At 47.0% G+C, this 27,382-nt stretch overlaps 2 protein-coding genes across 2 annotated transcripts in view; one reads left to right on the plus strand and one right to left on the minus strand.

Annotated features, from left to right (window-relative positions):
• Nucleotides 1-2,774: 2,774 nt before the first annotated feature.
• Nucleotides 2,775-15,316, minus strand: LOC119653714 (regulator of nonsense transcripts 1 homolog). Its single transcript, XM_038058595.1, has 5 exons — nucleotides 14,830-15,316; nucleotides 14,551-14,772; nucleotides 7,465-7,859; nucleotides 4,683-7,356; nucleotides 2,775-4,584 (listed from the first exon to the last, which is right to left on the minus strand). Exons 2-5 carry the CDS (start codon nucleotides 14,725-14,727, stop codon nucleotides 4,519-4,521), a joined length of 3,312 nt encoding a protein of 1,103 aa, XP_037914523.1. The 5' UTR covers nucleotides 14,728-14,772; nucleotides 14,830-15,316; the 3' UTR covers nucleotides 2,775-4,518.
• Nucleotides 15,317-15,794: 478 nt separating this feature from the next.
• The window catches only part of LOC119653379 (phospholipid-transporting ATPase ID), a 324,122-nt gene continuing 312,534 nt past the window's right edge, over nucleotides 15,795-27,382 (plus strand). The window contains exon 1 of the mRNA XM_038057925.1: nucleotides 15,795-15,923. The gene's annotated coding sequence lies outside the window, so the exon portion shown is untranslated. The remainder of the gene's footprint in view (nucleotides 15,924-27,382) is intronic.

Raw genomic sequence — 27,382 nt, forward strand, 5'->3', positions numbered from 1 at the left:
TCAAGTTATTAAGAACTAACTCTCCGGTGAAATTGGTACGACTCCCGAACTGGAGTCAAAGTTCGGGATACTGGAAAAGGCATTCGAAACCATCTTTAAAGTCTCTTGCCCTGCTAAATACTATCAGAAGACATTGTTTGTGTGGTGGGATGAAGATCTGTCCAGTTTCAGGAAGCTAACCAGGGAGATCTTCGACATCTGCTGCAGGTGTAAATATTGGCGGTTACACAAGGACTGCCTGAAGAAATACAAGTCGGCCATCACGATTGTCAAGAGGCGGTTGGACCATTGTCAGAACATTGAAAGCACCAGCAAATCTGCAGGACTCAGTAAGATTCTGTCCAAGGAACATGGGAGTTCATCGTTTCTTAGAAATTCGGAAGGCTCCTGAACAGAATCTTCTGGCGAAACCCTGGAACTGCTGGTTCAGATGCACTCCCTTACTAGCGAGGAGTGCTGTGAGTTAGAGCAGAGAGTATGCAGCCCCAGTCGTGTGAGTTTATCAAATCAGTAATTACTAAGGATAAGATTGGGTGGGCTATAAACTGCTTATCCGCACGCAAATCTCCGGGCCCAGATGGCTTAATGCCAATTATGCTACAGTAGCAGCATGGAAGGGTTGTGGCATAGCTTGTCGAGATTTAACGGAACTGTATCTCTTTGGAGGCGCCCGTGCGTGTTCTTCATCCAAAGGTGGACAGGCGCGGCCGCGGAGGATTCATGGCCTCACTTCAGGCTCCCCTGTTATCCCTTTTATTAAAATTTCTGTTGCAGGCACCCAAGAAAACTTCGGACCCGGGGGAATTCCCCTTCTCGTCAGGCCTGCCTCATCCCTTTCATATTAAAAACCCTAAAGCCCGTCCTGGACATCTACTTAATGGCGATTATGGAGAAAATGCTTTGCTCTAAGCCCCGGGATGCCTTCCTCAAAGGCAGATCCACAGAAATCGCTCTCCACGAGGTAATTGGCACAGTTGAGCGGTCACTACAGTACACTCTAGCTATCTTCTTGGATATAGAGGGAACATTCGACAAAGTTAGTACCAACTTCATCAACGAAGATTTAAGCAGTACTGGATAGGATGGGTATCTGACGCATTGGATAATATCCATGCTAAGAACCAGGATAATCCCGTCTGACTTGAGAGGTAGCTACTTGACCAAAGCTGTGAGCAGAGGTACGCCCCAGGGTGGCGCCATCTCACCGGTGCCCTGCTTGATAGTGGAGGACGAAATTCCACGGATATTGGACAGGAGTGGTGTTAAGGTGGTCAGGGATGTAATTCTCATTATGAGTGACACCATGGAAGGAGCACTGGGAAAGGTGTGCCTGTGGACGGCATAGATCCAAACAAAATGGAGTTAATGCTATTCGCCACCAAGACAAGGGTATCCGAATGGCATCTCTCGCGGCTAAATGAACAAAAATTGGTTCCTTCCTCCAATGTAAAGTATCTGGGTGTAATCCTGGATCCGAAACCAAATTGGAAATTGAATATAGAAACGAGGGTTAAGAAGGCCTATATAACCTTCTATGCTTGTAAGAGGACCTTTGCAAGGAAATGGATTTACACAGCCGTGTTACGTCCTATCCTAATCTACGGTTCTATTGTGCGGTGGCAGGCGCCGAGGAAAAAATTATAGAGTGAAGCTTAGTAGAATTCAAAGAAACCTAACTGCAGTTCTGCCCGGTGGATATTCTCAATGTACCCCTACATCTCCCCCCTTGATATCCATATTAAATACGTTGTACCGTGCAGTGCTGTTAGCCTACGTGAGTCCGGATGTTGATGTGACGAAGTACTTCGAGAACTCTGGGTGTCTCCCACGGATTACGCCAGACACAAGCCGAACTTCATGAGAAACTTTGCTGTGGACTTTCTAGCCAGGACAGTGTGTTGCAAGGCTATGACACAGTATTTTTCACCGACGGATCAAAGATGGCCTGTGGAGTCGATGCGGAAGTTTTCTCGGATGCAGACAGTGGCGAGCCTCAAGCGTTAATAGTCATTCTGATCGAAAGTTAAGCGGCCATTACGGGCTTGTATTCAGCGGCGGCATCCTCCATGCTGGTGGAGGAGTGCAGAAACACGCTGAACAGTCTGGACGGTACGCTCAAAGTCACCCTCCTCTGGGTTTCCGATGACAGGAACATAGAGGAGAATGAGCGGGCTGCCGTATCGGCCAGTCGGGGCTCTGCTCTTTGCAATCCTTCGGTGGGTACAGTCTGTGTCCCGTTGGTGACGGGTAGGAGTGGAATCCATTCGCACTACTTAGCAGCTGCGGACCTCAGATGGCGAATGCCGTCCACCTGTGCCAACCCAAGGGCTGAGCATACCCTACAATTCGCATCACCGAACCTGCGTAGATGAGTGAGAAACCATCAGCCAATCCTTTGCGGGCTGGATCGGAACCAGCTGGACTCTGCCGCCTGGCTTTACCACACCGGACATGACCACGGACAGTGCTAATCGGCTTCATTGGAGCAGGTACTGATACCTACTTAGCCCAGCAAACTTCGGGGCTACACTGAGTTGAATATTTTGCATTTATAACTTCAGAAGCTGGAGCTGAGGACTGGGGAATACAATTCGTTTTTCATTTACGGACTTTGGATATACGCCTCTGTTGCTATGCTGGAAAATAATTGCTGACAATTGTTGTAATGCTGTAGACGCTGTCATGTAGTTATTAGTTTCTATGGACCACTAACTGGCAACTTTCCGGAAGGATGGACTTCGGACCCTTCACGAGCGAAATGAAACACGGTTTTAAAAAAAAACGAATAATTCTTTATTTAGCAACAAAAAAGAGAGAAATAATTATTAACATTCTTTTCCATACAATACGAAAAAAGGGGGAAAACGGATCAAAAGTAAAAGAAAAACTAAAATCATTTCAGCTGTGGATAGTGATCTGTTGATCCTGCGAGTTTTGATCTAAGCAAGGCTTGTTTTTCTTTCCTTTCAAACTCTATGCATTTTAGACGTGGTAACATTTTTGGTGTTGTTCTATTGCGCATGTGTAACGGAATAGTACAAAGAATGTGTGTGTATGTGCTCGGAAGCGCATTTCTAATTACCAAATAGAAAAAAAAAAACGGAAGGGATAAGAGTAAGTTATAAGGATTCATGGATCATCTCTCTACAAAAATATCAATAAAGCTCTCAAATTTCATGTGTTGAATTTGTTTGTGTTTTTGTGTCGGAGTTCACACGCGCATTACATTGTGGATCTCAAACAAGACGGGGCCGTAAAACTTACATACAAAAGTTTTTTCTAAAAAAATATATTTGGATATTTTCCTGTTCTCCATTTGTGAAGTAATTTCAAATTCATTGTTTTCAACATGAAGTGGGGACGACCCCCACTTTCATGGCTTTCAAATCGTTCCAGAGTCATTATTTCATGTTTTGTTTTTCTGATGGGGAAACTCATAAAGAAAAAATGTAAAAAGAACTTAAATTTGTTTTGTGGGGATGACTGAGAAAGCAGTTGCTGGTCTTCTTCAACGACGATTCGTTCCAGACATTCACGACGTTTCGTAGCTGCAATGCAAGCTGTGCGTATACATATCTGCTCTTAAGCAAGAAAAGACGGAGACTAAGAGGACCCTTGTTTGCAATGCGTCTTCTGCGTAAGGCATCAGTAGGTCGCTCTCCGCTACTGTTTTCGTTGCGCTGATGGTAGAAGAGCAATTCGACAATCTGCGGTGCGTCCTGGCTTCGATAGTTTCCTAACATTTCACCTGATTCCTTGCTCTCAAGTTAGTGCAGACATTCAATTCGCTCCACGTCGGATGAATACCGGAAACGCCGTCCGCATCTCTGAGACAGCTACTACTACTACAGGACGGTGTCGCGCATGTACAACTGAAAGCGTAATCGTCGCTGGTAGAGGTTGTCGTCGTATCTCCCACAATTTGTCGCCCTTTCACCTGTGGTGACAGCTTTCTTGCTCCTCACTTTCGAGTCATCTTCTCGCCCGATATTCTATTCTATTTATCGCTAGTTGTGTCAACGTTCATATTCTCCTTTGCCCTTTTTCCTTTTGCTTTTCATGTGTCGACTGCTTCCATCCATCGTTATTGGTATCCGTTTTGATGTTTTTTTTTGCTTTAAATGCGGTTTATTTCGAAGAATTGTGATAGTTGTTGGTTTGTTATAATCAAGAATCATTTATTGGTGCCAGTTTTTCACGTTTGAACCCATTAAAAATTTCAATCAACATTAATTGTCGAATAAATGTGATGATACTGAGATTCGCAGTAGATGGTTTGGTTTTGGTTGCCGATGTTGCTCCTGCTGACGTTTGTTCCTTGTTCGTAGTGTTTTGTTTGCGCTAATTGTTTTCCTTGTTGCTCTTTATTGCAAAATTTCATCTCGTTCTCGTTTCTCTGTTATCATCAACATCTTCTTCATTGAAAGCCACGACCATTTGCAAGTTTTTGCAGTCTAGCATCTTCGTTCAAGTGTTTTTAGAAGACTTTTTGTAAATGTTGAGGCGTCGGGCCCTCTATCAGTATGGCTGCGAGTATTGATTTGGATTTGTTAGACCGAAAGCCATTCTCTCGCCAACGTGGCCCTGCAGGCGAAACAAAAAAGAGAAAACATAAAACAGGACGTCCACACAACGAGAGACATCTTCAATTAAATTCGAACTCAAAAGGGACCCCCACTCACCTGATATGTGGAATCCTGTGACAAGATCCCCTCCATTTGCGATATCTGACCATAGTCCTGTGACAGTTCGGGTTGTTGCGAAAGGCTGAAACCAGGCTGGCTCATATTCTGCGACATTCCTTGTTGAGTAAGCGGTCCGCCAACTTGGCTAGCTCCTCGTACCCTCGACATTTGAGTTTTAGTCGGTTTGCTAACTGGTCGACGTCCCTGTTTCACTGCCTGAATGGCCTGCTGTTGGCGATTGTAGAATCGAGGCGGAATATTGTTCATGTTCATGAAGATGCCCACGGGTACGGGCATATTAGCGGCTTGGGCGTGTTCCGGGGAAATGTAACTAATAGAGTCGCGGTGTGCACGATGGAACATTTCCAGGGGTATATTGCGAGCTTGGTAGCCCATTTGGTTGACGGGAGGTTGCGGAGGATGGGCATAGCCTAAGGCACCGGATTTGTCATAAAGCGAACCGGGCATCATCGCCTCTTTTGCGTCGTACATGACATTGGACATGAAATGAGTGCCCGGGTTCAAAGTGTTCACTATCTTTTTAGGCTTCTGGAACTGAATAAGCGACTCTTTCAAATTATTTAGCGATCCCTCCACCAAAACTTTGCGCTCCTTATAAAAACTAAGCAAATGATTCCACAGCGGCTGTTTCGACAAAACCTTAGGATTTCCAACGATAATAATGCCATACTTAGCCCGTGTCAATGCCACATTCAACCTCCTAGGATCATTCAAGAACCCAATGCCTTGATGCTCATTCGATCTCACACAAGACATGATAATAATATCCTTCTCACGTCCTTGGAAAGCATCAACGCTCGCAATTTCAATCTCCTGATACAACTTTGAGTGCAAACTTCCCTGGTACTGCATATATTGAACTAAGTACGCTCGCTGTCCCTCATACGGTGTAATAATGCCAATCTGTTCTGGCTTCACGCCAGCCTTCAAAAATCTCGTGGTGATCTTCTCCACATTCGAGGCTTCCGTTCTATTTAAGTACGACGTTCCCGAGCCGGCGATTTCCTCCTGACCTTGAGTAACTAGGAAGAACATTGGACGGTCATTTTGTGGCCAGGGAAAATCTACTTTCAACTTCCTTTCATCCGCGCACACTCCATTTTGAAGGCTGCCTTCGTAGAAGAAGTTCGAAGGGAATTCCGAGAGTTCTGGGTGCATACGGTATTGAACCTCAAGGCGGAATGGCCGAATCCCTAGCACGACCAGGCGTTCGAATAAACTTTGCGACAATCCAGCCTTTGCAGCTTTCTTACACATCACAACGGGTCCCAGCTGGCAGTGATCGCCGACAAGGATCAACTGTCGGGCGCCTAGCACCACAGGGACCATACATTCAGGCTCCGTCGACTGCATGCTTTCATCAATCAAAATAGAAGAGAACTTGATTCGAGCCAGGCGGGGATCACCAGCACCTACACAAGTACAACAAATCACATCGGCGGCTTCAAGGAGTTCTCGTTCCGACGCCTTTTTCAGCACTCGATAACGCTTCTCATCCGCTGAACTCAGCTCGCCTGTCTCATCTTTGAGTTGTTGTAGTTTTTTCAATTCAACGTTAGTATCCATGTTGCGGATTTGATTGTGCAGTGCCAGGAAACTTACAGGACTGTCTATGGCTTCCCGAGACTTGGCACAGACACGAACAACTTTCAAATTGGTGCGATGGATTTTCTCGGTAAGCTGATCGACGGCTGTGTTGCTGGGAGCGCATACCAGAACGGTGCCACCATTCTGTTTGACAAGCTGATAGACAATCGTTGCAGAAGTAACTGTTTTTCCCGTGCCTGGAGGTCCTTGGATCAAGCTCAAGGATCGTTGGATTGCATGTTTCACAGCGTAAACCTGAGAACGATTTAGATCTGGTAGATTTGGAGCACTGAAGTGCTTTGGTAGATTTCCACGCAGGGTTATCTCGTCAGTGCCATCAGGACGGCCATGGCCTAGCAATTTTGTGTAAATATAATTGGAAACAGAGTTATCGTCCATGGCGAATTTGCGTAGCGCCAGTTGCATTCGATCAAAAGACGTACACTTCCAGATAAAGTCAACAGCAAAGTTCGATGTGCATTCTATCGGCGCTCCTTGGCCTACTTTCAGTTCTAATCCTACATCTTCGCCATAGTTGTCTGGGACTTTGATAACATGTCCAACACCGTTCCAGGGTTTATGCAATTCGCCAACATAACGCAATTTCAACTCGTCCCCATGCATAAGTTTCATATCACCATCAGTTTTCGCCAATGTGAAGTAGGCGATAGTTTTCTTATTCAATCCCACGTCCCAGCGAACTTCGATGTTTTCCTGTGTCTGAGACTCTTTCAATTTCTTATCATACTCCGCTTCGAGCTGAACCAATGGACCGAAGATTTTCTGATATTGATAACCGTCTTCGTAGCGAAGCAGAACTTGTGCCGGTTCCGCGTCGATTCCAGGTTTTTCTAGATCTTGGAACGTCGCTTCGATGTTGTCCTTCCACAGTTCTTCGAGTTTGTTGATTTGTGCGGCCGAGATTTGACGGGCTCGCATCTGCTCCTGTTCTGTGGGGATTTTAACGAGCCACGTTAGGAACGATCGATCCGATATTAGCGGCTTCCATTGCTCTTGATCCCAATTCATGTCCTTTAGGGAGTTTTGAGCGGCACATGGCTGGCTGAGTTGGGAAAAGTAGGGAAAGAAAGATGTGAAAATTATGGCTACTAACCAGCTCAGATTTGAAGAGGAGCGGATTGTGACTCTGAAAAAGATTTCCATGACTTACCGACATAACAATACAACAACGGAGTCAGCTTTGGCCGGAATGAAACCCAAAACAAATACATTTCTCACACCACATGAATAACATTCCAGAACAGTTTCGCCCAATGGGCCTTCATTGTGTAGGGTTACTTCCCGATGCTTGGCACGAACTAAATGATTAACAATATGCGATCCGGATGTACTTCCGCGACCATTACAAAACCACTTTTTACAAATGTTACACATAACCACGGTGCCGGGATCATGAATGCCACAATATTTACAAGCGTGTTTCGGTAGTTCTTTCAAAGGCATCACTGATTCCTCATCCTCGTCCTCGAATTGGAGCTCGGCTATGCCGTTGGTAATGGCTGAGATGTTGTTGTGCACCTCGAGGCGTCTGCCTAAGCCGTTCATCTGTAACAAAAAGAAAAGGGAAGAGCTGTTAGGGGATAATCTGACGATTTCGTGACTAGCTTACGGGCCTCAAAATAAACGGATATTTGAGCTGACTTACAGGGAAAGTAATTAAATCAATAACCGTTTTTATGCCGCGCCTACAAGATTTTAGCATTTTTTTTTAATTGACGGAAGCGAAGATTTCAGTAAGACAAAATTGCCCAGTAAAATCGCCTTCATCCTTCTGTCCATATACCCGCAATGCTCTAAGATGGTGAGGAGGCAGACGAGGCAGCAACACTGTCATCCAAATCAACACCAAATGGTCACGGAGAACCTCTTTGTAGTGGGGCCGGAAAAAGCTGTATTCCCAATTACTTGCTGGTTATGATGCAGTAGGCAGTAGACGCATGCTCTGAGGCCTTCGGCAATGAGATCCGAGAAGTGCATTTGACATCTCTTCAAGATAAGGTAGGGGAGAACGCGGGGAAAAGGGGGGGGGGGGGGGGGGGGGGGGGGATCCGAGAAGTGCATTTGACATCTCTTCAAGATAAGGTAGGGGAGAACGCGGGGAAAAGGGGGGGGGGGGAATTAGTGAACCCCTTCGTACCCAGCAAATCGCCAAAAAGAAAGAAACCCTTTGCCGAAGAAAGCTGAGCCGGCGAAAGTTGGTAATTCTCCGATAGCCGATTCATCATTGACAAAAGGGCCGTTCGTAAACCAGGAAGAAGTGGCAAAAGCAGAAAAAGAAAAGTTGTCCGGCTGTAATCCGACTTCTTCTAAAGAAACGGCAGCAAAGGCGTGAAAAATGGACTGATGGAGCTGGAGGAGCTCCTGGACAGACTTTCATACCACAGGCGGATATGGAGAGTAACAGAAAATACATGAAAAGCAGAAGCAACTGCGGCTCTCGCTGATAACACCGCGAGCGCTAAACAGATCGCAGACAGCCCGTTGCAGATCGAACTGGAAAAACACAAAAGGAGGAAGAGTCATCTGAAGAAGAAAAAGAAGAAGACGAGAGGGACAAAAGGGAACAGCATCCCGCGTCATCATAAAAAAACTCTACCTAAAATTAAGGCGGACACTAAGGATGAAGCACGAAAAGAAAGTGTGGAGAGACGAAGGAGGACTAGACCGCCAGCTCTGCCTAATAAGCCGACGGAAGGCAAGACCTTTGCGGAAATCCTCAGATAATCCGTTATAAGATCAAGCTAAGCGGAAGTGTCGTCCATTCGGAAAACGAAGGGTGGTGGAGTCCTAGTCGAATTAGGCCCGAGAACAATAAATGAAGGTAGATTTTGTGGAGCAGTTAAGGGGTTTCTAAGAGAGAAATTTATGGTTTCTAGCCTAAAAATCCGAGACGTTGACTGCCTCACAGAAAAAAAAAACGAGATAGAAGATGCCATCAAGCGCGAATGTCCGGATTGACATCATCTCTGTGAACTCCCGACACCAAAAACTCACTTTGGTGGAAGTTGCATAGCAATACGCGAGGAAACTTCTAAATAGCGGGAAAATCAGAATTGGTTGCGTAGTGTGTAGGATACAAATCCGGGCCGCCCTAACCAAATGTTACAGATGTTTGGATTACAGGCACACAACTGCAATTTGTCGGGGACCTGACGAAAGTACAACGTGCCGGAAATGCTGTCAGGCAGGTGATAAAACAAATACCTGCAACGAGAAGGAGAGTTGTTTCTTATGCAGGGACCGTGGCGCATCTGATGAGGACCTTGCGCATACTAGGACGCGGTCAATATGATCCGCATCCTACAAATTAATATGAACAGGAGTGTAACCACCCACGAATTGCTAGCGCAGTTCACTGTGGACACCAAAGCTGATCTAGTGCTCATCAGTGAAAAGTACCCAAACAACGAGCCAGTTTCATGGCACTCCGACATGTTAGGTACCGCAGCCTTGTGGGTTCGGGACGGCACGCACCTTAGGGTTCTTGCTCAAGGCCGAGAGGATCGCTTTGTCTGGATTCGGTGTTTAGGGGTAACGGTTTTCATTGTCTAACATCGAATGAGATGATGCCGGACTTTCGATCCAGCCTTCATGTTCTGGCGGAATTCTCGAAATGACGGCGACAACAGGACTTGTAGTTTTAAACATTGGATTCACCCCAACGTTTCGGTGCCTAGGTTGCCAGGGAAGCACTTACCACGTAACCTTCGCGTTGGAGTCACTGGTGGACGGCTGGCGAGTTCTGGAAGACTTCTCGGCAAGCAACCATAAATACATTGCCTTCGAAGACACAAACTTTTGATGTGCTTCTGTGCATGGAACGCGCGAAGGTGAACAAAGGGAAGTCTGTCGAAACTTTTGGAGCAGGTGGGGCCACGCTGGAGAGTACTTCTGGGGCTGGTGGCGCTGCAGCTCACAATCGTAAAATTTAGTTATGGACCTGATAACGACGGCCTGCGGAGCGTACGTGCCCAGGAAGACATCAAAATGTATCAAGCCTTCTATATATTGGTGGACAGCGGAAATTACAAAGCTCCGGAAGGAGAAACTCTGCCGCTTGACACAACGTCTAAACTACCAGGAGGAGGCATGTACCATACTGACAGTACAGATCTGCCAAAAGAAGACTTCACAGCACAATAAACAGGAGCAAAGATCGCTGCTGGTATGAACTGGTCGACGAGGTGAATGCGGATCCATGGGGACTCGGTTACAAACTGGTAACCTAAAAATCAGAGCCCTGCGGAAATTCTGCTTACTTAAGACCGAGCAGATAGACCGCACTGTACGGGAATAATTCCCTGCGCATCCCGTACGGGATTATGACGGCGGTGGCCACTTTTCTCTATAAAAGAGTTGAAAGAGGCAGGCTCTCCATGGAAAACAAGAAGGTGCCAGGACCTGATGGTAACCTAGGAGAAATATATCAGCTGGTGGTCCAACATCGGCTAGACGTATTGCTCGGCGCATTCAACGCTTCCCTGAAACGTCGGGGGTAGCACAGGGATCCATCTTAGGGCCGGACCTCTGGAGCGCTACCTATGATAGTCTACTTAAACTCGACCATGGCAGAAGAGTCGCGCCTGGTCGGCTATGCAGCTGATGTCGCGGCGCTTGTTGCTGGACGCACTGTCGAACAGGGCCAAAGCAGACTCGGCATATTGATGCAACGGGTAAGTGGATGGATTACTACTCATGGTTTCAATTTTGCACTGGAAAAACCGAAGCAGTCATCCTGATTAAAAAGAGAATTCCGACCCTGCGTCCTACATCGTTTGGTGAGCCGATAATCGAGTCAAAACCAGCGGTAAAGTACCTAGGGCTGACTCTTGACTCAAACATGAGCTTTTTTGAGCAAATTAAAGCAGCAGTGAACAAGGCTGCAGCTGGAGTTTCGGCGTTAAGTACGGCGCAAAAGTATGGGCTGACGCTCTGAGGTATATCGTAAACGCATCACGCAGGTACAGAGACGGGGAGCTTTGCGAGTGGCGTCTGCGTACTTCATGTCTCTGAACCGGCCCTGATGGTGATCGCAGCAGTGATCTCCGTTGCCATTCTTGCTAAGGAGCGTTAAGACATATACAAGTGCAAGGGAGATGAGCCAAGGGAGGTTGTTGGTCGTGAAGAACGGCAGCGCACTCTAGACGAGTGGCAGCTCTCTTGGTAAAATGAAAGTAGAGGCAGATGGACTGCGTGGCTCATCGGCAACTTAGGTGCGTGGCTGAATCGGAAGCATGGTGAGACTATTTCCTTACCTAATTTTTAAGTGGGCATGGAGGTTTTCAGCCTTACCTGCATAAGATTGGAAAGGCACGATCTCCGGATTGTGTGATTTGCAATGAAGTTGTGGACGACGCCCATCACACTTTTTTCTCTTGTGGAAGGTGGGATGGAGTTCGTCAGCAGCTCTATTTAAACACAGAGGATCTCTCTCCAGACGTTGTCGAGGAGATGCTTACAGGTGGAGCCGCGTTGTCCATTACGCTAGACCGGTGGAGCCGGATGGTAGGAGTTTCCTTGAACTGACAGTTCCCTTCTTCCTCTCCCCTCCCGTTGGTGAAAGGAATTCTCTGATTTTAAGGCTCGGGGACGTAATGCGACAAACGGTGCCAGGCTAGCGCTCTAACGATGGGGAGGTGTTTAGTTGGTAGTCCGACGACGTACCGAGCCGGGAGTCTAACACTGCATTCACCTACCCTACCCAAAAAAAAAATTTCAATTCAAAGAGTTTCCTATTTTCGGCTCAAACTCTCACTTATTCTGCGAGACCTCTCTTCGCAAGAAAATATTTCACACTTTTCACGATCCCGCGGACCCAGGCATCCGGACAACGAACCGGTTAGAAACAGGAAAGTACTTCTGACCCTCCATGAACAAGGACGTAAACTCTTCCCTCGGTCAACCAAGCGTTTCCACACCATCCTTCTCCATATCATTGGCTCTTTGCCAGACTCGCACGGTTACAGGTACTGTCTCACAAGCATCGACAGGTTTATGCGGTGGCCTGAAGCAATATGGAGGTCCTTTGTCGAGAAGTGATCCTTTACTTTGGTGTACCGGCCGTTATCATCACAAACCAGTGAATGCAATTTGAGTCTACCCTTTTCTCAGAATTATGCAAGCTCCTGGGTTTCAAACGCTACATGGCCGCTGCGTACCATCCGCAGTCCACTGTTACGCTGGAACGTTGGCACCGGACCCTGAAGGCCGCCTTAATGGCCCGCGACGATCCTTCGTGGTCAGAGTGCTTCCCTTTCGTCCTCCTCAGCCTTCGCACAGCTCACCGAGAGAAATTCATGGCCAGCCCCGCGGAAATGGTGTACGGGGAGAATCTGCGGCTACCCCATCGACCCTGTGCTAGGTATCAGAGCAGGGTTAAGCGACTCCAGCATGCACATGACTCAGCGACCCGGTTTCGCGTCTGCAGCAGATTTCACCTTCCCGACATACGACGCCGGAAGTCAGCAGTCCCAGGAGCCTTAAAATTTGCTTGCATATCCTCATTAGGGTTTACGCTTTTCGGATGCCGCTGCACCCACCATATAATGGCTCCTTTGAAGTCCTGTTCTTTGCCCTTAAGCTTGACGTCCGGGGCGGAGCAAAATGGGTCTCCTTGTCAAGACTGAAAGCTTTCGCCGGACCGGTGTGTGTGTGTGTGTATGGTGGGGAAGAAGCTACAGCTTCTAAGCACGCCGAACCGGTGGTCGCTTCAAAAAAAAAAAAGCGTACACGAAGCGTCAGGCTCGCCCGGTAACACCATTGGCGGGATCACGTCCCGGATTCTTCCGCTGAACTCGCGCGGTTTCTGGGGGCGGAGTGATGCGTTGCAGCAGTGTCATTGCCTCCGTCGATGCTGGTGCGTTACCGTTCCTTTCTTCATGCCATGACCGCGGCAGTGGATAGTCGATCATCGCAAGTCATCCAGTAGGGAAACGCGCCAGTTCAGTATTTTTTTTTTTGGAAATTTTGCAACCAAAAGCATAGGTGGATCAACCATTCGATGGTATACTCACTTTCGTAGTAACGAGCATCAGCCTCATATGCTTCACATGAGTTTTATGCACACTAGGTCTCTGACGATGGAGAGGCGTTTAGTTGGTAGTTGGACGACGACTTTCCGACGCGGGAGTCCAACACTGCGCTGCGCGTAAAATCATTCACCTACCCTACAAGATTACAACTGGTCAACGCCGGATGTATCTCAGCCCTACTTGCTGCGTTACAATTCGCTGTGCAGCCTTCACCGCAAGGCGTCGGGCATCCAGGTGGCTCCCACCCATCAAAAATGCCGGCAAAATCTCCTGCACTATCTAGAGATGACAGTCCACTAGCACCACAAACACGCTTTCAATCACCCGGCGACGCAATGCCACATCTAGTTGACAATCAGATGCAATTCATCGAAGTGACTTGCGGAAGTTCGTATGGAAGACGACAGTTAGATTCCCGTTGTTTCTTGATAGACAACTGCTGTTGGCCACTAGCAGAAACCGAACTTTAACCTTCAATTCGGCGATGGGAATAGGAAGGAAGTTAACCATGGCAGTCCCGACACTGGGGCTTATTTCGTTTGGAGTGTAAACTGCGATGTACGTCTCAGGGGAACAAACTGGCTGGGGGAACGACCTTTTTCGTGTTCCTTTCTAGATTACACCATATTATAGAGGATTGTGAGCGATACCTTAACTGCCTTCTCACAGTGAACTTTTAGCATTCTTGGACTTGGAACACGAAACATTGATGGAAAAATTGCGTGAATTTAACACTTCAGTGTGTCAGATTGGGAACGTGAATCGTTGCTTTGAGTGCAGTTCGGCTGAAGAACCTTTTCCTGATTCACAGTGGCGAAAAACGGGTAAGCAAGGGAAAGGTTCCCGAAAACAATTAAGCGTTTGGCAGTTCATCGTAAAGATCTAGGCCTGATGGTGACCTGTTGAGGACCATTTGGACTCGAACGCGGAATGCCTAGCCTCGACAAACAGCTGATTTTCAACTTGGTATCACAATCACAGTTTACACACCGAATTGCCGTCCATTTGCCTTCGAGTAAGTCCATTCGTCACTCTTGGAACGCCTAAACTTCGACACCCAATTCGCTTTGTTATCACTAAGATAACAAGCCGCCGACGCTATCGGAAAGTAGCCCAAGTTTCCGAGAAATGCTTTTCCGTGCGTCTCAGTCAGCGCACGTCCAAGCGGCGAAATTTCACAAGACAACGAAAAGCAACTTCCTTACCTGACTCGCTCCCGTCAAAGGATCCATCTGTGATGCTTGCGTCTGGCTCTGCGACGGCAGATCGAAGTCGCGAAAATCGAAATCCGTTCCCTGCGTGTCGGCCCCGATGAGGTCATTCTCGTCTGTGTCGAGGAAGGTCAGCGTCTGGGAGCTGGGTCCGTACGTGTCCACACTCATCCTGGTCGCGGTGGTGTCAAGTTCGCGGCAGTGTCTTCCCTTCGCCTGTCAAACGAGAAAAAATGAAAATAACACGACACCTTGTCGGAGTCTCATGCTCACGTGTTACTGCGTGAATTTGTGGCCTCGTTGCCCCGCTGCCTGCGTGCCCCACGCACTAGGAATGTGCGTATTTTGACGGTTTCGACCGCGATGAGACCTTCCGATGGGGCTGAGCTTGGCCTGGATCCGGAGAACTCTGTCGGGACCACGGCCTAGAGATGCCACGCTGATCCGCCGCCACCCAATCGTTCCCGGTGTTCCCCCGTTTCCCAAACTGACAGCGACAAGCACACTCGCTGCACCTCCACTTGTAGATTATTTGCTGGTGACTTTGTGCCGTGCTCCTTGGCCGGGGTCAGATTTCTACGCGAAGATTCTCAGTTGTTTGCTGTAACTTTCTCAACGTTTGTCCGGTATGAATTCGTGATGAATTTCTTGATTTTTACGACGCTCACAAGAGCTTATCAGGTGTCGATAATTGTGTTTTTAATACGCGAATAACACACCACTTCTAGCGCCATTTTCCACGATGAAAAACGACAATGAGTCAAAATTTTGCGGACTTGATTAGGTAGTAGATCGAAGGTGATCTCTTTCGTTCAGCTTGTATTAAAACGGGATGGCGATAGATTGCGTTTGTCGGTTATAGGAGGAAATACGGGAAATGTCAGATTCATATGTTGGTTTCGTAATTCAATGGTTGCTTGGAGATCGTCAGCTACGTGAAGCGTTGAGTGTTTACGAGAGAAAGACATTTGCCAAATGACCGTTTTACATGAAAATCTCTATAACAAATTGTTTTTGTCTCCTTTCCTTCACGCTTTAAGCTCAAAATGCCAATTATTCCATAAATTCAAGCTTATTTACTATATTGCCCGACCTAAATCCCAAAATTCAAAAATATCCCAATTCCTACCTTAGTCCCGCAAAAAATTTTCTCAACCCGACAACCCCAACTTATCCAATATGAATTAGGAGAAAATGCAATTGACCGATGACAGTAGTAAACAAATATGGCGTCGTGACGGGGACGTTTTCGGTTCGATTTGGCGGTGAAGTATTTGTTTTTCGCGTCGTTCTTTTGTCGGTTCGCGCTCGATTGGTGATCGTGCAAAAAGTGTAGTTCAAAATTTCTGGTTTACACCGCTCCACAGGTGAGTTTTCTTTTAACAATTGCCGATGGTTGCGGTGGACATGTTGACGGTTGGATGCAGTTCGCTCCACTCGTCGGTGTCGTCATTGACGTTGCGCGCAGCCAGCATCCAAGGGGAGACGTCAGATCCGCGTTTTTAACCGTTTTCCGTTTGGGGGATGCAAGTTTGAAAGGCTCAGCTGGAATTTGGGGGAGGTCGGGATGTTGCCCGGAATTTGGCTCCTGGAGCGGATTCTTATTGGATTCGGTGCATGGGAATTTGTGGAGCCAAAAGTTCGCACCTTGTCAAAGAGAGAGTGCAGCGGAGAGAGTGCGATCACTTGCGGCATTCCTCTCGTAGGTGCTTGAGTGCAAGTGCACCGGGATCAGATCCGGTGTTTATAGTCCGGTTGGGATTTGGTTTTCTTTTCGGGCGGAACAGGCCTGAAAGTTTAGTGTTTTTCTGGAGGAGTGCTACCCACCTTGAGAAGGAAAAATTTGAAGCCCGGGTGAATAACTGGCGGGAGTCGTCTGACTTGGTGACAGGGTTGGGATCTCCTAATAGACAGCACGGCGTCGAAACTACTAATCGTGGGCGGTTTGATGTTCAGGCACCATGATAATGAGCATGGCAACCACTTCAGCAGGTTCGCGTAGGCAGCGAATGAAGTGGAACCTCTTTGTCATCCGCTCCTGCTGTGAGATAACAACGGCGGGGGCAGATACAACATCTTACAGTCCCTTGTTGCACCAGAGATTCGTCCGGTGTTTCTCGCATTACGCGCACGCGACTCTACATCGGGTTTCAGGCCAACACTTCTTCATTATTCGCAACGACACAATTAGGGAGCGTGTTCGACTTGAGGTCATCGCGGCTCCAGAGTCGATAGGGCAGAGGCGGCGACATAAACAGCATCACGACGTCACATTCAACAGTTTCAGTACTCGCCGGAGCACTCTTCTCCATCGTCCAGTTGATGTTTCCGCTGAGGTTCGGGACGAAATCCAAAGAGCGTGTATAGAATTCTCGGATATGGATCCTTTGCATAGACCAGGTATTTCCAGGTTCTATGCGTCTCTAACAACTTCGAGAATTTTATTTCAAATCAATGAAAAGAGTGCGTTTCGACTATTTGCTGATATATCGCTACTGTAACTACAGTCACTTGTGTGTTGTGATGCAGTTACGGCTGTCAGGTTGCACTGTTAGAAGATACGCTTTTGTGGTATTGATCCGAGTGACCAAAGAGATTCACCAGTTGAAATTTGGGGTAGGTCTCAATGGCAGCTCTGAGGAGGCCGTTTTGATGCCACAAACTCCTAAGACCGTGATCGCTGTTATGAGAGCAGGAAGGCAGAGTCCAGCCGGCTCGGATCTACAGAGGCAGCCCGTAGCATTCATGAGGGAAAGCAGCTCTCCCACCCTGCAGCTAGAAATCTCTGAGGTCCCCAAAGAATGGTTTACCCAGTGTCTGTTGCCTGATTCTACGGTGGGAAAGTCCACAGTAAAGTTTCTCGTGAACTCCAGTTTTTGTGTGCCATAGTCCGTGGGAAATGTCCATATTTCCCTAGGTACTTCGTTTAGGATGTTACTGTAACCGTAAGACTTCGCAGTCCAGCATCCGGACATACGCTACAACGTATTTAATGTGGAAGTCTAGAGGGAGGAGATGCAGGAGTACATTGAGAGCACCTGACGGGCAGAATTGAAGAGACCCAGTGGCACCTACAAGCGCGGCTCTTCGAGTCCTATTAAGCTTCGTTCTAATGTATTTTTTGCTTAAAGCCTGCCACCATACAATAGAGCCAAATGTTAGAATTGGACGCACTACAGCAGTATACATCCAGAGAACCATCCTCGGCCGGAGACCCCTTTTCTTTGCAAAGGTTCCCTTGCAGGCTATACATACCTTCTTAATCCTCAGTTCTATGTTCAATCTCCAATTTAGTTTTGGATCCAGAATTACACCCAGATACTTTACGTTGGAGGAAAGAACCAATCTTTATTGATTCGGCCGTGGTAGGTGGAGTTCAGGTATCCTTGTCTTGGTGGTGACTAGCATCAGTACCGTTTTGGTTGGGTTAATGCCGGGTCGACATCTTGCGGCGCACAGGCACGCCTTTCGCAACCTTCCTTCCATGATGTCGCTCATAATGGACGGAAACATCCCTGACACTAATATCACCAAGTCATCGGCATACATACACTACCTTCATCCCGTCGCTGTCCAATATTCGTAAAATTTTGACCATCACTATTAACCAGAGCACCGGAGAGATGGCGCCACCCGTGGGACGTGCTTTTGTTTATAGTTCTGGTCAAGTAGTTGTCTCCCAGATCCGACTGGATTATTCTGATACTTATCACCATCATCAACAGTGCAACAATCGGTATCCGGTCTAGGCCTGCCTTAATAAGGAACTCAAGAAACCTTGGTTTTGTGCCGAGGTCCACCAATTTGATATCCCTAAAAGCTGTCTGGCGTCTTGGCCTACGCCATCGCTTCATCTCAGGGAGGGTCTGCCTCGTCTTCTTTTTCCACCATACATATTGCGCTTATAGACTTTCCAAGCTCACCGCAACCTATTGAGCCGGATTTTATCCACAACCGGACGGTCATGGTATCCCTCATAGATTTCGTCATTGTGTAGGCTACGGAATCGTCCATCCTCATGTAGGGGGCCAAAAATTCTTCGGAGGATTCTTCTCTCGAACGCGGCCAAGAGTTCGCGTTTTTTTTTTGGTAAGAACCCAAGTCTCCGAGGAATACATAAGGACTGGCAAGATCATTGTCTTGTACAGTAAGAGCTTTGACTCTATGGTGAGATGTTTCGAGCGGAACAGTTTTTGTAAGTTGAAATAGGCTCTGTTGGTTGACAACAACCGTGCGCGGATTTCATCATCGTAGCTGTTATCGGTTGTGATTTTCGACCCTAGATAGGAGAAATTATCAACGGTCTCACAGTTGTAGTCTCCTACCTTTATTATTCTCGTTTGATTAATGCGATTTGATGTTCTTGGTTGGTCGGTTTTTGGCGCTGACGTTGTCACCATATATTTTGTCTTGTCTTCATTGATGTGCAGTCCAAGATCTCGTGCCGCCTGCTCGATCTGGACGAAGGCAAACTATACATGGGGGGTACATCGGATTGTTTTTCCCATGATGTCAATATCGTCAGTGTAGGCCAGTAGTTGGGTGGATTTGAAGAGGATGGTATCTCTCGCATTTACCTCAACATCACGTATCAGTTTTTCCAGGGCCAGGTTAAAGAGGACACATGATAGGGCATTCCCTTGTCTTAGACCGTTGTTGACGTCGAATGGTCTGTAGAGTAATTCTGCTGCTTTTATCTGGCCTTGCACATTGGTCAGAGTCAGCCTAGTCAGTCTTATCAATTTCGTCGGGATATCAAATTCTCCCATGGCCGTGTACAGTTTCACTCTGGCTATGCCATCATAGGCGGCCTTAAAATCGATGAAAAGTTGGTGCAACTGATGTCTATATTCCAGCAGTTTTTCCATCGCTTGCTGCAAAGAGAAAATCGGACCTGGTGCTGGTTAGCTTGTAGTAAAGCCTCTTTGGTATGGGCCAATGATATCCTAGGCGTATGGGGCTATTCAACCTAGCAAGATAGCGGAGAATATCTTAATTTGTGATCGCTAAGGCAAGGCAAAAAAATGGGTACATTTCTCATATCTTTGGGGTGCTTTGCGGCCACAACAAGATGCTTTGCAATCACAACCAGTGCTGTGTGCTCCGGAATCGGAAGATTAAGTGTATTATTGTACATAACGTTCCACAGCAGTGTGCCTAGTATGGAGCCTTGTGGGATATCCGTTGAGGAAACGTACCCCTGGCGTCCGTCATCAGTGTCATAACAGTCTTAGTTCATGCAAATAGCATTCGACGATAGTAGCGAAGTAGGCGAGAATACCAAGCCTCGCTAGGTGAGAATACCAATCTCCCCTAGGCAGTTTCGTATTTTGTCCCAATTGTCCGAATTGAATGTACTTCTCTCGTCCAGGGTCACTACTATGCAATATTTGTTTGAACTACTCTTTCTATGAATTGCATCTTCGATTAACCTGGTAAACAATTTGATGGTACCAATCTGGCTCTGCGGAACCCATACTGTTTGTCTGCAAGGCTTCTTGAGCTCTCAACAACCGGAAGCAATCTATTGTAGATTACTCGCTTTAGTGTTTTCCCCGTAGTGTCCAGAAGACATATAGATTTATAAGAGGATGGCCCTTCGGGAGGTTTACCAGCATTAAGCAATAGTACCAGTGTTTACCATTTCTATAGTGCAGGAAATATCCCCTCGAATATGCATACTTCGAAGAATGGCGCGAACATGTCCGGTCTGGATTTCACGGTGAGCTTTACAGCCCTATTGGGTACTCCGTCTAGTCTCGGAGCTTCATTGTCGCCTATGCTGCTGCATATTTCCAAAAGTTCGTCTCTAGTGATTGCGAGAATTGCCGTCGCATTCAGAGACCTCTGAAGAATGTCAGTGTCCCTCTCTTGTTGGGGGAGTAAACCCTGAATGAGTTTCAACTAGATGGTCTGATCTGTGGAGATGACCGACCTCTGAATCGTCCCACCAGAATTCTATAGGCGCTCCCCCACCGGTTTTGCCTCCGAGTAGAGCTCCTTAAAACATTCCCTCTTGCTTCGTCGGATGGCTAACTTAGTTTTTTTCGGACTTCATTATATGTCGTTTGACTGGTTCGAAAGAAGGCTGATCGAAAGCTATCTATTATAGTTTACTATTCCACCAGCAGTTGCGTCTTCTACTAGTGGGTGAGCATTTTCTAGGCATGGGCGCGTCACAGGCCTTGACGATGTATTGTGTCGCATGGAGAACTCTTTCCGTAGAGGCGACTGCTTTGTTAAATTGGTCTAGCAACACCTCTATTAAGGTCTGCTAATTTAAACTTTTGCACGACCAAGCTGAAGTCTTTCTCTCTTTCGAGCATGCTGCTGTTCTACTGTGTGGCTCAACCCATAGTTAAAAGAAAATTATCTGATGATCGCTGTAGGCGTAGTTCTCGCTGACGCACCAGGATATGCCAGTGTAGGGCTGACAAAGGCCAGGATTACGATTGAGGAGGGCTCAACGAAAGGTGTTTACATCGCCTTCGTGGATACCGTGACGGTTTCTGTATGGTTCGTTTGTAATTTCAATTTCCATCTCACTTTGTATTGAATTGTATGTGGCGTGATCAACTAAATCCTGAGCGACTCTGCAATGATTGACGTTTATTTGAATACACCTGATTTTCTTGTTCCAGACAACACCTTCCTAAATTCCAGGCATTTACCACTTCCGGCAATATGCCGGCTTTCCCGTCCCTGGTTTCCTTCTCACAATAGGCACTTAGTCGGAATCAGCTGTCATCTTCTTGATTATCTTCCCTGTACGACAGTTTTCCCTTGTTGGAGATAACAATGGCCTCTGGGTATATCCGCATTTGTTTTATTTTTCGTTTTGTTTAACGGCCATGGTCCATCCACCATTTTTGTTCCCTAGGTTTCGTCTCAGTTGCCGACGCTCGATTGGGGCACAGGCTTCCTCTCTGTTGTAGTTAGTACCGTTCTTCCGAACTGCTGATATGCCTTTTTTCCTCTTAGGCGCCTACTGATTTCCTAGAGACTCACCGTCTTTCTCCTGCACTCTTGTGTTTGATGGTAGGTCGATGACCTGGTTTGGTGTGACTTTGGTCAAATGTGACACTGTTGGGGTGGCAGCTTTTGCTTACGTCCTCTTTCTGCGACCTATTATAAATGACCCTAATGGTTCTGACAGCTTGGTGAACGTTATGCTTGTCCTTGATAAACTCAGATAGCTAAATTATTTATGCTCCAAGTTGCATGAAGAGTAGCTTCTCCGTGTCATGGCTCTGTTCCCTTCAAGCCTTGGCCGGATTATTCCTTTCCTGACTTTCATTTTTCAACGTCTTTGGAATTGTTGGAGATCGAAGAATTGAGGAGCTTCTCTTGAATGGGTTAATTCCTTGGTCTGCTGGGAAAGTTCCTCCTGGACAAAAGGTGCGGGTGTCGAAACCGCCTTAATCAGCCAGCGATTTCCTTTCAGTCGATCATTTTTCGTTTAGTTATTGTTGTTTTTGGTAAGGAATTGTTTTGTTTGAACACCGTCTTCTCCAAATCTAGGTAACTTGTAGCACGCCATGGTAGCTGAGCTGCCCACCACTGAGGCACTGAAGTCGAGGTCAACCTGCCGGCTCCTAAAAGCCGTCGGTACAGGGGTTTCGAAAACCCTCCAACGTAAGTTTACTCCTTCCCTGTTGTTCAATTTTTGTGTAATATTCTGGGTATCCTTCCCTTGGCCATTTTGATTTACGCTTCAGAGGTGAGCAAACACTTGCCCATGCACATTCTGAAAACGAATTACATGTGGACATATTTACATATCAATAGGTATGCCCCTTTCTGTCACCTGGATGTATGGTGGGATAACTGGCAACTTCCCACAGGTAACATTTCGATCTGTCTTTTTCTACCTGTAGACGGTCGATCCCAAGCTCGTTTGAGTGAGGAGGAGGGAAGAGTCACCATAGCCTGAATAGCCGTCTAAGGCCTAGGCATCTCAGGGTGTAGGTGAGGTAATAGTATTAACTGTTAACTCAGAAATTTTATGCCATGGACCACCATAAATTGTGCTGCGGGTCTTAACTCGTATATGTCTTTTTTCAAGAGGGAGTTACGAAAAATCTACTTATATCAAACATCTCAGCATTCTCTTAGACGATGCTTCCAAATTTACTTGGTGGCGAATTACAGAGTGATGTCTCCTTGAGCTAGATCCCTCCCTTCGGCATTTCGCACTATCCGTGCTCCTCATAACGCTTGATGTCAGAAATGCCTTCAATTCCGTAAGATGGACAGATATGCTAGGCACACTATAGAACTCCTTTCACGTGCCAAGCTATCTCTTGCGGATATTGAGGGATTATCTGAAAGACCGCTCCCTGCTCTATGAGACGCTAGGGGGCCAGAGGAGGATGGAAATCACGTCGGGAGTAGCACAGGGATCCATCCTAGGGCCGGACTTCTGGAACGCTTCCTACGATAGTCTGCTGAGACTCGATATGCCCGAAGAGTCGCGTCTGGTCGATTATGCAGACGACGTTGGCGCACTTTTTGCCGGACGCACTGTTGAACAGGCGCAAAACAGACTTGGCATATTGATGCGACGGGTAAGCGGATGGATGACTACTCACGGTTTCAACCTTGCGCTAGAAAAAAACCGAAGTAGTGATCCTGACCAGAAGGAGAATCCCGACCTTGCGTCCCATATCGATCGGCGAGTTGACTATAGAGTCAAAACCAGCGATTAAATACCTTGGTTTAATGCTCGACTCGAAGATGAGCTTCTTCGAGCAAATCAAAGCAGCCGCGGACAGGGCTGCAGCTGGAGTCGCGGCCTTGAGTCGGCTAATGGCGAATGTTGGGGGCCCTATATCAACTAGGAGACGTCTCCTCATGGGAGCAACGCAGTCGGTTCTTCTCTATGGTGCGGACGTATGGGCTGATGCCCTTGACAAGGAGGTGCATTGTAAACGCCTCGCTCAAGTGCAGAGGCGGGGAGCCTTGCGAGTGGCGTTTGCTTATCGCACCGTCTCCGAACCGGCTGCTCCTTGTCAAGGAGCGCAAAGGTATCTATCGCCGTAAGGGCGAAAACTTAAGAGAAGAGCGTCAACGCACCCTTAGCGAGTGGCAACTTTCTTGGCAAAATGAGCCAAGGGGCAAGTGGACTGCGCGGCTCATCTACAAATTAGACCCATGGTTGAACAGAACGCACAGTGAGATTGATTACTTCCTTACCCAACTTCTAAGTGGGCATGGAGGTTTTCAGTCTTACCTGCACAGTATTGGGAAGGCGCGATCTCCTGATTGTGTGTTCTGCAATGGAGTGGCGGATGACGCTGAACACAACCTTTTTCTCTTGCGAGAGGTGGGACGGCCTCCGCCAGCAGCTTTATGCAGACACAGGGGAGCTCTCTCCAGACAACCTTGTGCGAGAGATGCTGAAGAGCGCTGGCAGTTGGAATTGTATTGCGCATTATGTTCGGGCTCTTCTTATTACGAAGAAGATTGAACTCGACCGGCGGAGGGATCGGACGGTAAGGGGTTCCCTGAACTAACAACAACTCCCTTCCTCCCCTCCCCTCCCGTTGGTGAAAGGAATTCCCTGACTTGAAAGCTCCCAAAGCCCACTCCAAAAAAAAAAAAAATACATCAGGTATCAAACGTATCTTTTCCGATTAGATGTTTTTTGCCTTAAGCTGGTTTTCTGTATAGATACTGGTTTTTACCATAAATTGCACTCAGCATACACAGAGGTCGGATAGCTCTAACGACCCATTGCGATCTTTTTTATAACAAGATCAATTCACAGCAACTCAGAGACATCATTAACATGCAAAATTATGCCAACTTATTATTTATGGGCTGCGCAATGGCCAATTGTCCATCACCCATTAGTATTAAGCCTTAAAAGTAATTTTCATGCAGAGCTCAGAACAGTACATTAACGCGTGAATGGAATCCATAACGAAGTAATGAGTAATCCTAATTTTCGGCCACTATTTTAACACCGCAAGAAACGTGAACAGCTTAAAATAGATTTCAGGAGTTAACTCGATCTTTACATCAACAACGAGGCGATTGTGTATTCTGCGCGAAAGCCAACGATGACTCTCATTCAAGGTAATACCAATTAATTTACAAAAGAGGAAATTGAAAATCTTAGAGAATCGTGTAATCAATCAAAGTGGTTGCCTTTACCAGTTGGTTTTGCTTTAGTCGTATGGGAAGACAGTGGAAAAAACAAAGCCGAGCAGTTGCAAACATTTCGCCAATTCGATCTAATTGGGGAGATATTTGAGAGTTCCACAGATATACGGAAAGTATAATAGTTTGAGATATTGAAGAAATCACTGTGAGGTTTCTTGTAGTCAATCAAATCAATTAGCCATTGTTTTTATTATGCCAAATTTAAGGTGAATTTTCAGGGCTAGAGTCGTTAGCCTTTAGTACGACTTCCTTCGATTTGCTAGCTTAATGGACTATTGAAAAAAAAGTGGGAACTGACGGTTAAGTGAAGGCACACCCGAAGATGTCAATCGACATCATTCCTAAAATGCTTGCTTGCTGGTGAGAACCGCTTCCAATTTCTTCCTCCGCAAGTGTCAGACCAGGACTCTCTAGGTAAACCTTAACAGCTTTGACTGCTACGCATGAGCATAAATCAGCGCCTTCGTGATGCCTTTCGGCTGCATCTTTGGTCAAACCTGTAATACATTTGATAGCATCAATGGTTGATCTAGCTCTACAAAACCCATACTGTCGATCTAAAAGGTCTCCTTGGTCCTCGACAAAGGGTAGATAGGTAGGTATCAGTGGCCGCTCCGAGGAGCCCAATTAGCGCTGTGGTGTGCCGTTTTGATGCCACAAACTTTTAATACCGTGACTACTGTTATGGGAGCAGGGAGGAAGAGTCTAGCCGGCTCGGATCTTCAGAGCCAGCCCGTAGCATTCACGAAAGAAAGCAGCGCTCCTACCCTGCAGCTAGAAATCTCTCGGAGGTCCCCAAAGAATGGTTTACCCAGTGTCCGTAGCCTGACTCTAGCTAGGCCTGGGCAATCGCAGAGAAATTGCATGAGGGTTTCCCTTCCCCGCAGCTTCGGCAATGCGAATTGTAGGGTATGCCGAGCTTGGCGGCATGGTCCCCTATGGGCCAGTACCCCGTGCAGACCGCCGTAATCTTGAATGCACGCTCTCGTGATCGTGTTTTAAGCGGGCCAAATTCTCCTTGACTTGGCACAGCTCGTAAGCCTTTGCCATCTTAGGCCCGTGGATTCACCGACTGTATTCACCGAAGGGCTGCCAAGAGCAAAGCCTCGTCTAGCCAATCCGTCAGCCCACTCATTCCCCTCAATGTTCCTGTGCCCGGGAACCCAGAGGGGGTGACCTTGAGCGTGCCGCCCAGATGGTTCAGTGCGTCTCTGCATTGCCCCACCAGCCTGGAAGATGGTGTCGCTGAGTACAAAGCCTTGATGACCGCTTGGTTGTCGGTCAGAATGGCGACGTTGCGCTTGGGGTTCGAATCTTGTTCCAGCCATCGACATACTTCCAATATCGCCAGTACTTCCGCCTGGAATACATTGGCGAAACCTGGGAGACCATACGACTTGGATACACTGTGTGTACTCGAGAAAACCTCCGCGCCGACTCCACAGGCCATCTTTGATCCGTCGGTAATGAATACTGAGTCATAACCTTGCAACATGCCGCCGGTCTTCCACTTTGCACAGCAAGGTGTCTTGTGAGGTTCAGCTTGCGTGCGGCATAGTCCGTGGGGAATGCTCAGATTTCCCGAGATACTTCGTCTAGGATGTTGCTGTGGCCGTAGGACTTCGCAGCCCAGCATTCGGACTCACGTAGTCTGACGGCATTGCACGCTGCAACATATGTAATGTGGAGGTCTAGGGGGAGAAGGTGCAGGAGTACATTGGGAGCATCTGCCGGACAAGACTGCAGAGCCACAGTAGCACCTGCACACGCGATTCTTTGAATCCTATTAAGCTTCATCATATTGTATTTTTTTTTCTCAAAGCCTGCTACCATGCAATAGAGCCGTACGTTAGGATCGGACGCACTACAGCGGTGTACATCCAGAGAACTATCTTCGGCCGGAGACCCCATTTCTTTGCAAAGGTTATCTTGCAGGCATAGAAGGCTGTACAGGCTGTACAGGCAAACCGTTCACAACGCTCCTTCCATGATGTCGACCTTCGACAAAACTCTGCATATTTCCCATAGTGTCCAGAAGGCATAGGTCTGAAGAAGGAGGTTTACCAAACTTAGGTTATAGTACCATCTCCTACCATTTCCAGGATACAAAAAATATCTCCTTGGAAATACATGCTTCGAACAACTCAGCGAACATTTCTATTTTACGGGGAGCTTACGGACGCTGTTCGGTATGGCCTGGAGTTGTACTGCTGCCTATTGTACCGCAAATCTCCAGTACCTCGTTTTTGGTTATCGCCGTTGTTACTTTTTATTGACTTGAATTATACAGGGTTCCTTTTTTCAAAACTCAATAAAAACTATTGTATGCATCGGAAAATATTTATTTATTTTTTATAATGTAGGTACATGTCTAAAGTTTTTATTTACATTGTTTTGAAGATCAAATCTGTTAGGTGACGTCCCCCATTCTCCATACATTGCGTAAACCGATTTCTGGCGTTTGTCATGACTCTTGTTAGCATAGCAGGTGTTATGTTGGCAATTTCTTCTTGGATGTTGGTCTTCAAATCTTGTAGGGTTCTTGGACGGTTCACATAAACACGGGATTTCAAAAAACCCCATAGAAAAAAATCACAAGGGGACAGATCGGGAGAGCGTGCCGGTCATTCCAAATCGCCTCTAATTGAGATAAGGCGCT

The sequence above is a fragment of the Hermetia illucens genome, chromosome 4, assembly GCF_905115235.1.
Source record: "Hermetia illucens chromosome 4, iHerIll2.2.curated.20191125, whole genome shotgun sequence".
In the NCBI taxonomy this organism is placed as follows: domain Eukaryota; kingdom Metazoa; phylum Arthropoda; class Insecta; order Diptera; family Stratiomyidae; genus Hermetia; species Hermetia illucens.